General features: G+C 49.2%; 1 protein-coding gene across 3 annotated transcripts; it reads left to right on the forward strand.

The window, feature by feature from the left end:
• The first annotated feature begins 1,227 nt into the window (after positions 1–1,227).
• On the forward strand, positions 1,228–13,569 carry Dyrk2 (dual specificity tyrosine phosphorylation regulated kinase 2). 3 transcript variants are annotated; one of them, XM_051176188.1, is made up of 3 exons: positions 1,228–1,463; positions 1,897–2,045; positions 7,964–13,569. In XM_051176188.1, the coding sequence occupies exons 1-3, from the start codon at positions 1,415–1,417 to the stop codon at positions 9,569–9,571; spliced, it is 1,806 nt and encodes a 601-aa protein (XP_051032145.1). In that variant the 5' UTR covers positions 1,228–1,414; the 3' UTR covers positions 9,572–13,569. The 3 variants fall into 3 exon arrangements, with proteins under 3 accessions (XP_051032145.1, XP_051032147.1, XP_051032146.1); XM_051176190.1 differs by lacking the exons at positions 1,228–1,463; positions 1,897–2,045 and adding an exon at positions 2,739–2,841; XM_051176189.1 differs by lacking the exons at positions 1,228–1,463; positions 1,897–2,045 and adding an exon at positions 3,067–3,089.
• Positions 13,570–14,488: the final 919 nt, after the last annotated feature.

The following is a 14,488-nucleotide window of genomic DNA, read 5'->3' on the forward strand; positions in this document are numbered from 1 at the left end:
CTGACTGCTGAGTTGGACAAAGGTGCACAAATGTGCCATGCACGACAAAGCACAGGTGTGAGACAGGGAAAAACCAAAATTTTGTTTTCTCCTCGGAAAGAGACTGTAGACCGCAAACGAAGGGGGGGCGGGGGAGGACTCTCCACGCGTCTGGGAAGGGAAAGGGGAAAAGAACCTCTGGCTCTTGAGCATGAGAGGTGACAGAGGTGTCCCGCTCTAGCAGCGGTGGCCGAAAGGAAGGTGTGTCCTGTCTCTCCCAGTGGCCGTGTTGGGGAAAGGCTCGGTCGGAGTTGTAAGGAAATGGGAGGTGTCTCTGATGTTTATTTTTGCCTAGCAACCCACAGCCAACTGCTACCCCAGCTGCGGGCCACAGGCGCCCGTCTGACTCCCCTTGTCCTAGAGACTGGAGGGCAGCGGTCACTCGGTGTCAGTGAATCTGGGAGGGCGTGCGTGGCCGGGCAGCCCCTTCCTTCGTCCATGCTTGGGTCACCAGGCTCAGCCGCAGTCCCTCCTCGGGGCCTGACTTTCCGAGGTGACCCTCCTACCACTCAGTTCTCTCCGCGATCCCCTGGGGAGAGGGGCCGGCTGAGCGACGGGGACGGGGGCGGCGGGGAGGGGACCCAGTATTGTCTGGGAGCAGCCATTAGGAGCGGTGTCTAGGGGCGTGATGGGAGAAGGAGGGGTCTCTGCAGCAATTTCGGGAGGAGGCTGGCGGCGGTAGGTTGCGCGGCGGTGCCGGGAGGAGCGTCGCAGGGGCGCGGGGGGACCCGGGGAGCTGGCAGATGGCCGCAGGGGAGGCGGAGGGCGAGCCGCAGCCGCAGTTTCCCCGGGAGCCGAGGGCGGCTCTGCGGACGATCGGAGGGGGAGGGACTCCCGGGGTGGCGGGTGGGGGCGGGGTGCGGGCGAGCCCGTGCGGCTGGGGCCGGGGGAGCCCGGGGCGGGGCCTCGGCGGGGGCGGGGCTGGCCTCCTCGGGCGCGAGCCGCGGGCGCGGGCGCGCGGGTGCGCGCGAGTGTGCGCGAGCGCGCGCGGGCCCGGGAGGAGGCTCCCGAGTGTGCGCGGGTCCCGGCGGCCGCAGCCTGCTCCCCCGCGGCCCCGATGTGAGGGAATCGGGGAGGCGAGCGGTGCGGCAGGGGAGGGCGAGGCATGTGCACGGGCCGGGGGGTACAGCAGCCGCCCGAGGACGAGGGCGACGGCGGCGGCGGCGGCGGCGAGGAGGAGAGCGGGGGGCTCGCGGCGGCGGGCCCGGGCCGAGGGGATGCAGCGCACTGCGTGTGTCTGGCTGTAGCGGGCGTGAGCAGGCGACCAGGCGAGGGGCACCCGCGTGAGGGGCGACCGGGCGGCGGCGGCGGCGGCGAGTAGCGGCGGGACCGGCGGCGAGGGCAGCCCTGCCATGCACGTTCCTCTCCCGCGGCCATGTTAACCAGGAAACCTTCGGCCGCCGCTCCTGCCGCCTACCCGACCGGTAAGGGCTCCGGGACCCTGGCGGCGACGCGGGGCGCGGGCTGTGATCGTTGATGCCCCGGGAGCCCTGGACCCTTGGGCTGGGCGAGGAGGGGCGTCCGGAGCGCGGCCCCGTCGCGGCGCCCTCTCGGTGGCCCGCCCTCCCCTCCCTCCCCTCCCCCGGCCCGGCGACGTGGGCCCCGGAGCTCCGGCCCAGCGCTGCTCCCAGCCGGGTCGCGAACTTAACTTTGCAGCTGGCGGGTGCGCGCCGGGGTGCGGCGTCCCGACCCCCCTTGCATCCCGCACGCCGCCGGCTTTTCCCGGGCCGGGCGTCTCCTTCCATCTTCTCCCGGGAAGAGGGGGTTCGCTGCCCAGCGGGGCGGGGGCGGGGGTCTGGGTGGCTCTCTTCCCCCCACCCTGACCCTCTTTTGTCTCCTCCCGCGCATGGCTCCCAGGCCGAGGAGGGGACACCACCGTTCGCCAGCTTCAGGCTTCCCCGGGGATCGGCGCGGGGGCTCCCCGAAGCGGAGTGGGAACCGGGCCGCCCTCGCCCATCGCCCTGCCGCCTCTCCGGGCCAGCAACGCTGCCACCGCAGCCCACACGGTGAGACCCGGCTCCGGGAGGGCGCCAGGCAGACCCTGAGCTTGTGGGGTTCTGACTGTGGGGAGAGAGGGCCGAGGGCTCCACGCCCCTGGCAGGGGCCTGTCTTCGACGCCGCCCTCTGCAACTTGGGCGAGCCCGGAGCTGCAGCCACAAAGGAGATTCGTGGCGTGGGCCCCTTGCTTCCCTCTGGAGCCCGCCCACCCCAGAGCTCCTTTTCCTGGGAACTTCCTTCTTGCCTCGTCCTCCCCCCTCCCTTTTTTTCAGCTCTGCTTCCCAGAGCTCCCTTCCCCCGACCCGGTAAACATCTCCTCCCAACCCCAGGGGCAGGGGATATTTATAGAAACATGTGTTAGGGGACAGCTAGGCCACCGTGCCCGGAAAATCGATCCCCCAAAGAGCCTCGGAGGCCTGGCTCCAGCCAGCAGGGAGCACCCGCCAATTGTCCCCCGCGTGTGTAAGCATGTTTTATGGGAGCTACAGGTTTGAGCACAGCAGAAATTGTAATTAACATTAACAAAAATAAGAGCCACAGCAGTAGTCAAAACAAAACAACCCACCCTGTAGGATTCTGGACATGGATATTAGTCGAAAGGAAAGGGCCATCTTTGCTTTGTAGGTGGCTAGGGAAGGACACCTGACCAGGGCTGTGGTCCCCGAGGCTCTGGGGGGGAAGGAGAGCAGAGTCTGGGGACTGGTGGCTGCAGAGATTCGACTTCAGCATGTACCTTTTCTCAGCTCCCAGCGATGTTTTTTGGATGGTGACCTCGAGCCTAGAGGAGGTGTGCGCTTGGAGAAGGTGGTTTGAAAGGTCTCTTTGCCAAGGGCTCTCTGGGAGCACCAGCACCCTAGGATGGTTCTGTGTGAGGTTGCTTGCAGGACATAGGATTTTGTTTTTTCCTTTTGGCTGAGGGAGAAGTTGCTTGAAAGCACCTTGCAAGACCTGCAGGGAGCGTCTCTGGGGGTCATGTGTGACTGAAACTTGTTTACCACGGGGAGACTTCACGAGAGGAAAGACTTCAGTTGTGCTGGGGACATGGAAGAGAGGTAGACCAATCGCACTGATCACGTTTTGTTGTTAGTTCTTGTTCTCTTTTTCCCAGTATGTCTATCCTAGGGGCTGGGAATTCATTACACAGGGAGTAACTCATCTGGGTTAGACTGTTGCTGGGAAAGAGAGCCTACACCGGTAGCTGGGGTGTATCGTCACAAGGGCATCCCAGCTCAGGAGCCACCATTGGTTTTAGAGGGTTGACTGTTCTGTTTTGGCTGGGTTGGCGGCATCTGACAATTTGGAAAATACGACATCCCTTTCTCACCCCTTTCGCGTTGCTGTGATCACGTGACACGATGCGAGCTGGAAAAGATGAGTTGGCTTGCATGTACGTCCTGTTTAAGGATGACCTTTACCTGGCCAGAACTTCTTTGCAATTGAAATATGTGTTGAAACTGGGGGAAGTTGCCTGTAGCAGAGCAGCCTGTGGGGCATCAGGAAGGAAAAGATGTGAAGGTATTTCTCAGGAGAGATGTCTGTGTTTTGCTGTCTGGGGCCTGTGTGTGGTGTGGCTGGTTTTAACCGGAGGGTAAATTTTAGTTGTCCGGCACCATTAGCTTCTGAAATCGAGGCTGTGTTTCCAGGGTTGTGCGTTTTGACTTGGTTTGTGTAACAGTACAGATTGCCGGGATCAAGGGCGTTCAGGGCCACAGCGTTTACCTGGCCCTTCTCCTACAGTTTGACCTGAGGATGCAGATTCCACAGGTTAACTGTGCTGTCAGGAGTCTGTAGCCAGCTCAAATATGTATCACAGAGTCGAACACCCTCTGGAGTCTGCATTTAATGCACTGCTTGGGACTACTAGTTCTGGGACCCAGTGTTAGCTTTGTTATAAATGCTAGAGCCTTTGCAGCTTTGCATTCCCATGTCTTTTCACATTTTCAGAAGTGTTTACGTGTTTATTTCTAGAGCAATTATACCTGGAAAGAACTGTTGTGGAATGACTGGGGAGAAAGGGCAGTAAGTGAGAAATGATTTGTCATAGGCGCTTTCTCATCTTTGCCCTTAAACGCATGATAGTATTGTGAACTTTGGAATTTTCCATGGTGGTTTGTTTTCTGCTTTTTGTGTGGCTTTTATTTCATCCCGTAGTAATTTAGTTTAGGTCGATTTGTCCTAAAAGTAAAACCAGTAAGTTCCTATCTCAATTTTCATGAGTCTTTTTTTCTTATAACAATATGTGGGAGATAGATAACAAAACATTTATTTTAAAATCTTTTCATTTCTATAAATTCCAAAATATTGGCATATATTTTTGTAACTTTGAATGTTTAAATAACCCATCAGTGATTTTTTTTTTAACTCCTCAACTTCATTCCCATAACACCCCCAACATTTCTAAGGTGACTTTGGGAGGTTTTAAAACACCCTGGAGTCTTAGCACACAGAAACATGTGTTGCTTGCCATTTTGGTACTGCAAGAGGAAAAGCACCAGATTTCTTAGACCTTGACACAGAATTTTCAATAATAAGATCTGCCATGATTAGAGGAGGGGTTTGTGGGCCTCTTCCACTTTAACACATCCACTTGTGGGTATTTAAACCATCGTGTTCATGTCTGTTTGTATTCTTGATTATGACACGTTATACTACATTAGCTAAAATGACCGGCCCATGGTTTCTGACTCCAAAAGGCTGAAGGGAGTGAAGGATTTTCAGGGTTCTTAGGCTTATGATGTGGTTCTAGCATATCAGGGTTGTGATTCCGGAATCCTGCACTGTTGGGGACCTCAAACCCCCTTTTTTACTGGAACCTTCAAGTAAATGTCTTTAACTCCTGGAATGTATAAGGCTCTTGGGTGTTGTAAGATATCTGCTATGGGTACTTTTTAACCAGCTGTCCTTTGCCTCGGAGGCCGGGGAAGATCTTGTGACTTGGGCCTCTTGGGATATTTCCCAACTCCCTCAGCGCTGATTTCATGTTTTCTTTTGAAGATGCAAACACTACTGCTGAGGAGTGACTTCAAGAGACGTTTCTTGATGTGTGTGCTTCTGCTTAGGAGATACTCAGTACTTACTGTGTCCCTGAGTTTGCGCTAATGGGGACGTAAGAAAAATAAGGTGACCACCCCTCCACCCCACCCTCATAATTTCTTGCAGCCAGGTGGGTGCACATTTTGTCAAAACGGAGTGAAGTGAAGCATTCGGGATGAAACAGTTCTCTGTAGGTAGAGAGGGAGTTGTTTAATAGATTGGATGGCGGAGGTGAGAGCTCTGTTCTGGGCATTGAAGAGTGAGTAGGAGTTTGTCATCCCAACACTGGCAAGAAGGAGATAGAAGCAGCATCAGAAAAGGATAGTAGTAATAGCTGTCATTTGCTCAGTACTATGTCACACCATGCACGCGCACCCCTCTGATCTCCCCCAAGAGCCCTAACGAGGGAGCCTGGCACTTTCTGCACACAAGGACACTGCGGTTCAGAGAGATAACGTTCAGTCACCCAGGGTCACGCAGTGACTTCCAGATGTCATGTGTGCCTCTTACAGAGCTGACTTCATGAACAAGAGAGGAGTGTGAGAGTCTCCAGGCCCTAGGGGTTCAGCGTTGTTCCTCTGAGAGGGACATCGATGTGTAGATCAGACTGCAAAAACTCTGGGGAGATGTGTTCTCGCTGCATGCATTAGCCATGGGGCCACAGGCAAGCGCAGTCTCAGATGGACAGTACATACATGCCGTTTCAAACAGCACTGTGGAGGAAAATTTGAGTGTGTGTGTGTGTGTGTGTGTGTGTGTGTGTTTGCTGCCTGCGTATCTGCCTCAGTTGTCCCAGTGAAAACGGCAGAAGGTGAAATGTAACTGATAGAAAGGGCATGAGTGGGCACGAAGGCTTCGGAGTGTGGGAGGGGCAGATGTAGAGAGTAGTTTCCAGGTATATACACTATCAGGGATTCCCAGGTATTCAGCCAGAGTGATTATTTGGGAAGAGGGTTTTGGTTTTTTTCCTTTTTTTAAAAATGACTTTTCAGCTGAGGATTATGATAGCAAGAAAACATTTGGTTTGGTTTTTTAAAAGAGAAGTTATGCATTTGTTCCAGTGGCCTATGGGAGCGGGAACTCATTAGCAGTTGGGCAAAGGGACTTGAGTCCAGAAGACGTGGATGAACAGGTCTGCAAGGGGACACAGGAGAGGCTGCAGCCAATGATGGGCGCTCCTGACATCCTGGCTCTGCACAGGATTCGCCCAGGGAATGGGAGGGGTGGGAAGCCAAGAGCCAGAGCTGTCAGCAGGTGGTCATCGCTGACACCCCGCAAAAGGGGGGTAAGAGAGGGGGGTAAGAGAAGGCAGGGGAAGAGAGGCGGTGGGCCAATGTAGAGGCAAGCTCTTCAGTTCTGGTCACCAACATACTTGATATAGTGTTGTCATTTGTACAGAAATCTATTGCAATGGCCGAAATCAGAGTCAATCCCTGATGCTCGGAAAGTTTCCTTTGGCAAGCTAGCATTTTAGGGACTCCTAAACTCCCAAGGTTGATTTTTGTCCTTTGTGAGTTGTTTGGCTCAGATCTGGGTAATGTCGGTTCTTCTGAAGTGTCCTCCATCTTGCCCTGAAGAGAGAGATTTCAAGTCTTTTCATCCCTAGTGTTTGAAAGACTGCAGAGGGAAGAGAGCACCCGGGTGAAGGAGGCTGTGGGAGGAAAACTGGATGGATGAGGCATGACGGAGCCACCTCGGGCTTGAGGGGCAGGGGTGGGGACGGTAGGAAGTTTTCTATTTTTTCTTTCCCCAGCCTTTGCTACCATGTTCTTGGCTAACTCTGGCATTTTAAAGCTAAAGGAAAGAGAAGGAAAGAAGGAAGGGAGGGAGGGAGGGAGGAAGGAAGGAAGGAAGAAAGGAAGGAAAGGAAGGAAGGAAGGAAGAGCAATAACATGTTTGGGCTGCTTGTGTGTATATTCAAGGCTTTTCTATGTCTTCTATGGACTGCCTTGCTTTTGAAGTAGAAAGAGATACCAACTACCTTAGTGGAATATAAAGTCACCTTACATGGAGGTATCATCTATGCGTTCAATGAGAAAAATCTGCTAGAAGTCTCTGGGAAGTCATAGTCAGGTACAGGAGTATCCTGACAGCCAGTAGAAGTAGAGATACAATCGTGGGTTCTGAGCTGTGCTCCAGAGGTCCAAGATGCATGGCAGTTGCTCAGCTTGTTGGACAGAATGACCTTAACTCATTAAAGTTAGTGACACCCAGAAACTGTAAAAAAAAACAAAAACAAAATAGGTTTGAAGTTTGCCAGGTAACTAGGGCGCACGCCTATGGGAGACTCTGTCAATAGAAGCACATTTTTGTTTATTGCCATGTGTTCCTGGGTTAATTAGAACTTCCAGGGAATAGGGAAGTATAAAGTGTTTCTGGTCGAGGGCTAGATATGCGAGGGCGTGCTGGACAAATGTGATTCCCCGTCCGTCCTCATATAAATAAAGATTCAAAGGTGGAAGACACCGTGATCTGGGTGTGGGCAGCCAAGTGGATGGCACTTGCCTATTCTTTACCTGTTTCCTTTCCAGATCAGATATGGCTTAAAACACCCACCATGTGCCAGGCCTCTTATTAGACACTAGGTGCAGAATGGTAGCAGGAAGATTTGATCCCTGCCTCCAGGAAGACTTCCTTCTAGGACCCAGGCTATGTAGCTGTGGCATTTCTGGGCTGCCCTGTGTTCCCTAACCTTGCCCAGTCCACTCTCTTTCTTTTTCTTTACTATCTTGCCTATCAGCATCCCATTCATTCTCTCTGCTGCTATGTTCAAGGGACCTCATGGATACCCACACTGTGGGTGTGGGAGTCGGGTAATGGGAGCTGATCTCTACACCACGTTTGGAGAGAAGGATCTTTTCCTTTCTGTTTATGCTTCTTGTCTGAATTCCAGATTGGCGGCGGTAAGCACACCATGAATGACCACCTCCACATCAACAGCCACAGCCACGGACAGATCCAGGTTCAGCAGCTGTTTGAGGATAACAGTAACAAAAGGACAGTGCTTACAACACAACCAAATGGGCTTACGACAGTGGGCAAGACGGGCTTGCCCGTGGTGCCGGAGCGGCAGCTGGAGAGCATTCACAGACGGCAGGGAAGTTCCACCTCGCTGAAGTCCATGGAAGGCATGGGGAAGGTGAAAGCCACGCCCATGACACCCGAACAAGCGATGAAGCAATACATGCAAAAACTCACAGCCTTTGAACACCATGAGATTTTTAGCTACCCTGAAATATATTTCTTGGGTCCAAATGCGAAGAAGCGCCAAGGCATGACAGGTGGACCCAACAACGGGGGTTATGACGATGACCAGGGATCATATGTGCAGGTGCCCCATGATCACGTGGCTTACAGGTACGAGGTCCTCAAAGTCATAGGGAAGGGGAGCTTTGGGCAGGTGGTCAAGGCCTACGACCACAAAGTCCACCAGCACGTGGCCCTGAAGATGGTGCGGAACGAGAAGCGCTTCCACCGGCAGGCGGCAGAGGAGATCCGGATCTTGGAACACCTACGGAAGCAGGATAAAGACAACACCATGAATGTCATCCACATGCTGGAGAATTTCACCTTCCGCAATCATATCTGCATGACGTTTGAGTTGCTGAGCATGAACCTCTACGAGCTCATCAAGAAGAATAAGTTCCAGGGCTTCAGCCTGCCGCTGGTGCGCAAGTTTGCCCACTCGATCCTGCAGTGTTTGGATGCTTTGCACAAAAACAGAATAATTCACTGTGACCTTAAGCCCGAGAACATTTTGTTAAAGCAGCAAGGTAGAAGCAGTATTAAAGTGATTGACTTTGGCTCCAGCTGTTACGAGCACCAGCGTGTCTACACGTACATTCAGTCGCGCTTCTACCGGGCTCCGGAAGTGATTCTTGGAGCCAGGTACGGCATGCCCATTGATATGTGGAGCCTGGGTTGCATCCTCGCGGAACTCCTGACGGGTTACCCCCTTTTGCCTGGGGAGGATGAAGGGGACCAGCTGGCTTGTATGATTGAGCTTTTGGGCATGCCCTCCCAGAAACTCCTGGATGCTTCCAAACGAGCCAAAAATTTCGTGAGCTCCAAGGGTTATCCCCGGTACTGCACCGTCACGACTCTCTCAGATGGCTCCGTGGTCCTCAATGGAGGCCGATCCCGGAGAGGGAAGCTGAGGGGCCCGCCGGAGAGCAGAGAGTGGGGGACCGCACTGAAGGGATGTGATGACCCTCTTTTCCTTGACTTCTTAAAACAGTGTTTGGAGTGGGATCCCGCGGTCCGCATGACCCCGGGCCAGGCTTTGCGGCACCCCTGGCTCAGGAGGCGCTTGCCAAAGCCTCCGACCGGGGAGAAAACAGCGGTGAAGAGGGTCACGGACAGCGCTGGTGCTATCACGTCGATTTCCAAGTTACCTCCACCTTCCAGCTCAGCTTCCAAGCTGAGGACTAATTTGGCACAGATGACAGACGCCAATGGGAATATTCAGCAGAGGACAATGTTGCCAAAACTCGTTAGCTGAGCTCCAGTCCTCCTGACGCTGGCAAGCTGAAAAAAAAAAAAATGCGTTCTAGCTGAGCCTTATTGGGTTGAAAAGTGTAGCTCAGACCTGTTTCAATTTGCTCAAAAACTCGACTCGTTTTTATCTTTTCAGCACTCGATGTACAAGTTTGTTTTGTTTTTATAAAATACATGGGGACACTGCTTTAAGTTTTTATACTTTCTGAAATAGTCCCCCCCCCTTCCTTCCTTCCGTTCTAAAAGTAAGATGAAGCCTTACTGTATTTAGTGTGGCAGAGTGATCATACCAGTGGCAGGCCATTGATTTCTTCATGACGGCCACACATTTACAGACTGGTCAAATACATACACTATGTTTTCATGGTTCATCCTCTATGCTCCCCAGGGAGGTGGCCCCCAGGGCCCCCTCCTCCCCCCATGTTCTAGATCCCCACAGGAGCAGCAGGACTTGCTTCTATTTTCAGTAAATTAACCTGGGTCTGTCAGTGGAGGCGGAAGGTGATGGGTCAGGACGCTGAAAATCTCTAAGCACTTTAGAGATTGTCGTTTTTTTTCTCCGCGGTGTGTTCAAACACCTGCAAAATAGGTTGCCCAGGTTTAACCCGCCCACTTAACATTCTGATGCCCTAAGCCACCAAGCAACATTTAGTGGATAAGTTGGAAACTGAGATGTATGAATTCCTCCCCATGCTCTGGGAAGACGGCAAGCTGTCATAATCAGGAAACATTCTGATTATGGAATTGCTTTTTCACCTAATTTTAGGACTCTCCCCCTCCACCCCTCTGTTCCCTGTTTCCCTTTCTCTTTTATTACACACCCATCACCTGCATTTAGTGTCTCTCTTTCTTTCAGCTGTCTGTCCCAAACTGTTAATGCAGAGAGCCGTTTCTGCTGCCATGGTGTCCAGAGTATCATACTCCAGTTTCCAAAAGAGCAGCAGCCTAGCTACTGAAGGTGGAGATTTCCATAGTTTGGAAGATCTAGCTGGCCAGAGTGAGTTCGCATGGTAGGAGCCACTGAGGTGCCCTTAGCCTGGGAAAGTCTCAATTCTTTCCTTAGAAAGAAAGGGGCTCAAAACCCTCTTGCTGAAGAGAAGCCACTGTGGCCATCCAGTTAGGCCAGTTTTAACAACACATTGAAAGAGGGGAAATTCAACCTCCAAGTTCAATAGTTTGACTTCTTTGGTTGGTTAGAAGAGCCACGGGAACTGCACCACTCTGTTTAGTTTTACGGACGGCACTGAGTGTTTTTGTGGGGAATGACACTTTACCTGAAGGAGTAACTGAGAGTTTGGTAAAAGAATATTTTCTTCTCTGAATGATAATTATTTTCACAATGAAAATTTCAGTATTTTATCACTAATGGATGAACAGTGGTATAGCTCGATTTCAAGGCACGTGAAAAGAGTTTTTTTTAGTATGTGCAATTTAATAGAGACAGATTTCTGCCTGTTTGGACAGTAGGTTTTGGATAGTAAAAGTTAGGATAAACAATCTTTTATATGCACAGATATTATTGTATTGCCTGTAAATCGATTTACAAAGTACTTAAAGCATGGTGCCCAGTGAGGCCAAGAAAGTTTCCGGTTAAGTTTCTTCTTTATTTTTAATTCTATGTTTTTTCTTATTTTAAAAAGACAAAAAAGAAAAAAAAAACACAACAACAACAACAAAAATAAAAAGTGTCATTTTGAATAAAACATTTTTCTTATCTTGAGGCTTTGCCAGTTGATGGTGGAAAAATATGCTCAGGAATTATTTCAAATATTTGCCAAAAATCAGTAATAAGATTAGCTTATTAATAAGTTAGTGATGTTGCTGTTTGCTTTACTATTTAAAGATGCCATTGATAAATTAATTTGTACCTTCTGTACTTAGCAATGATAGCTTATTTCCCTAGTCAAATTTCTTTAGCATACTGTACACATTTCTGTGTAATCTGTGAAGTGCAATAATATGTCAGTAAGTTACATTTTAAATAACAGTTCCCCCAATCAGTGGCTTATAGGACTTGAAAAATTGTGTATTTAATTTTTTACACAATTGGCGTAAAGGCATGAGAAATAAAACATTTGGCCTGGGGACTTTTGTAAGACTACAAGTCTCTTAGTGATGGTTAGTGCCTTTGGGTCATTAAATAAATGTAAAAACACAAAAGCTGTTCTCCCCTTCAGAGGTTCCTGCCCTATTCCCATTATCACTTAGTTGTCAAAGAAGTGTGAGCCGGAGCCGCTAATCACTAACTACCCGCTAATCACTAACTACCCTCTAATGCGGCATACTTGCAACAGTTTAGAAGTGAACTAAAAATTGCTTGTCTTTCCCCCACCACACAAAACTGGCTTTATTTTCCTGATGCCAGCAAAACATTTGTGATATGCTTTATCCACAAATGCAACCGGAAACTTTGAAGCCAAACTAATGTGCAGTGCTACAGGGCTTCCCTCCCTCCCTGTCTTTCTCTTCCCCAACTACAGTGGCATTTCTTTTATTCATAAAAGCCCCCATGTCTCAGCATTTACTGATACAGCTGCTTTGAGAAGAATCCTATTTAATTATTGTGTCTAAAATGAAACTGTTGCTTCTTTGTGATCTTCAAACCTAAATAAAGGGCTCTGATAGGCTACTAGGAGTCGGCTTGGAAACGGCCCTCGTTCTCACAGGTTACTGTCTTCTGGGGATGTCTGAGCTGTTTTGGACATCACAGTGTCGTCTTGTCCTCGGTTGCAGTCTCACTTGGCTCTGTGTGTGGCGCTACCAGCGTGTCCTTAGCACAGCAGTGGCACACTGAGTGTGCAAAGCAGCATGGGTTAACATCTTAGAGGAGAAACTGTGCCCTTAGTGTTAACGATGTGCCTTTTGTCCTGAATGCCATGTTGTAGGGCATGCATTTTTTGGCCTCTTTAACTCTTTGAACTAGAGGTAGTAATGATGGAAGCCACCTCTGCAAAGATAACATCTTGTCTTAAATTCACAGGCCTTAATAGAAACCATAAGGCGTGAAGCATCATTGGGCGCTGAGCAAGATAACCATTGGCTAGTTACACCAGGAAATCCTGTGTTTAAGGGGTTAAAGATGGTCTTTGTTGTATCTGAGCATCAGATTGATTTTTTTAATGATATTTTTTTTGTTATGCTAACACTAGACAAAAAATCAACTGTATTTGTAAAAATTTACCTCAAACCATTTAATTTTATAGTGTGATTAATCCCAGGGCATTTGGTATGAACCAAAGTGCATTCCTTTTTTTATGTGCCTGGCTCTTGTAGGGATGGCCAGGGATTTTTACAATTTGGGTGCAAGGCACTTAAGCCACTTTTAAACTTACTGGGTGGTATGGAGTCATGATGACTGACTCCATCAGAATGTTAGGAAACACTATAGGCATCAGTAGCATTGGGCCATATTGGAATCTTAAAAGCGTGAATTATTTTAAAGAGAACATTCATTTTTGTAATTTTTTTCATCAAGAATATTTCTGGTAAGCAGAAGATTTTTAAAAATAAAAATCAACTGATTTGGTTGGTAAAGGTTTTAATATTGCCCAACATTAAGCTGTGGTATCATTTAAAAACAAGTATTTGTGGACTCTGTTTTTAGGGGCTTGTACATCTCTCTGCTATGGACATATAGAAGATTCACTGTAATTATACTCAGCTCAACTGCTACAGTTATGTCTAGGCAGTGGCTTGGGTTTTCATCGAGCAACAACCTAGGCACATGACTAATAATGCTGCAACTGTGTGTACTGAAGAACATGTGAAAATGGGTGGATGTGGACTGTGTATATATGTATGTACAGATTTCTGTGAGATGCTGCTGTCGCCACTTAACATGGAAAGTGTTCCAGGGGGTTTGAATCCTAGTGGCCAGTTCTATGATACTGTATGTATTGTACAGCTGATGACAGGAGTTAAGACTGTTCGGTGAATATTTGTTAAATTTTATTGTTGTGGCCAGAGATAATTTCAGAATAAAATTTTAATGTCCTACCTTAACTTTTCTCCCCTTCTCTAACTATAATTTAACTCCTCATCTATTTCTGGTATAACTATTCTTGGTTTGTTAAACCTGGAGAGGCTTCAGAGTCTCAGATGGCTTGAGATGTTAAAATGGTCCATTCTGCTAATTTGTTCACCAGCTGTGACTTTATTTCTTCATTATAAATAGGAAAGTTCTGAGGGTTTTTTTTTTTTTTTTTAAATTAAAAAACAAGGTTTTAGGAAAAAGCTCCTACTAAATCTGAGCTCTCAAGATATCCTATTTATCTGTAGTCATTTTGTGTTCATTTTTCTTTATGTGGTATTTGCCACACTCTATACATACCAGAGCTTCAAATTCTTTTCTCCTTCAGAGAGCTTGCAGCCAACGAGGAAGCAGGACGGTCGGTCAGTTCTTCTCTGATAGTCTTCCTTCTTTCCAGTGTACAGATGTGGTGGGTGCTACCCAAACGCTCTTGGGTCTACCCTAGGCTTTTGAATGTGCATGCTTTTTGCTGTTTTTATCCGTGGAGTGCTCTGTGGTTCACATTTGGGGGTTTCGGTGGCTCCCAACATGACTGGGTCAGGAAGTAAAGCTTGTTAGCTGCAACTAACTCTAGATGTGTCGAGCTCAGTTAATTCCAAACTGAAGAGTTTGCTTACTGCTGACAACAAACAAGGTAACGTGTCAGACATCTCGGGACGCAGTGTAGATAAGTGTGTCCCTTGTGGCGAGAACCACCTCCCAATGTTGTTTACTTCCCTCCTGCTGAAGAACTCTGTGGCTTCCTGTATCTTATCCGTAGCTGAGGGGTGTGTGAGATTGCTAATCCCAGTTTTTGTCTTCACGTACAATGCGGAGATTTTCATATTTGCTTATCTTGCTGCTCAGAGTTCACGTCCAATGTGAAAACACAGCAAACAGAAGAAACCCTGA

The sequence above is a fragment of the Phodopus roborovskii genome, unplaced genomic scaffold, assembly GCF_943737965.1.
Source record: "Phodopus roborovskii unplaced genomic scaffold, PHOROB, whole genome shotgun sequence".
In the NCBI taxonomy this organism is placed as follows: domain Eukaryota; kingdom Metazoa; phylum Chordata; class Mammalia; order Rodentia; family Cricetidae; genus Phodopus; species Phodopus roborovskii.

What these genes read in the sequence shown, in the direction of transcription:
- Dyrk2 (XM_051176188.1), top strand. Translation starts at nt 1,415, where the DNA reads ATGTTAACCAGGAAACCTTCGGCCGCCGCTCCTGCCGCCTACCCGACC. An exon ending in TCCTGCCGCCTACCCGACCG is followed by an intron (nt 1,464 to 1,896) that starts GTAAGGGCTCCG and finishes CATGGCTCCCAG; the next exon opens with GCCGAGGAGGGGACACCACC. An exon ending in CTGCCACCGCAGCCCACACG is followed by an intron (nt 2,046 to 7,963) that starts GTGAGACCCGGC and finishes TCTGAATTCCAG; the next exon opens with ATTGGCGGCGGTAAGCACAC.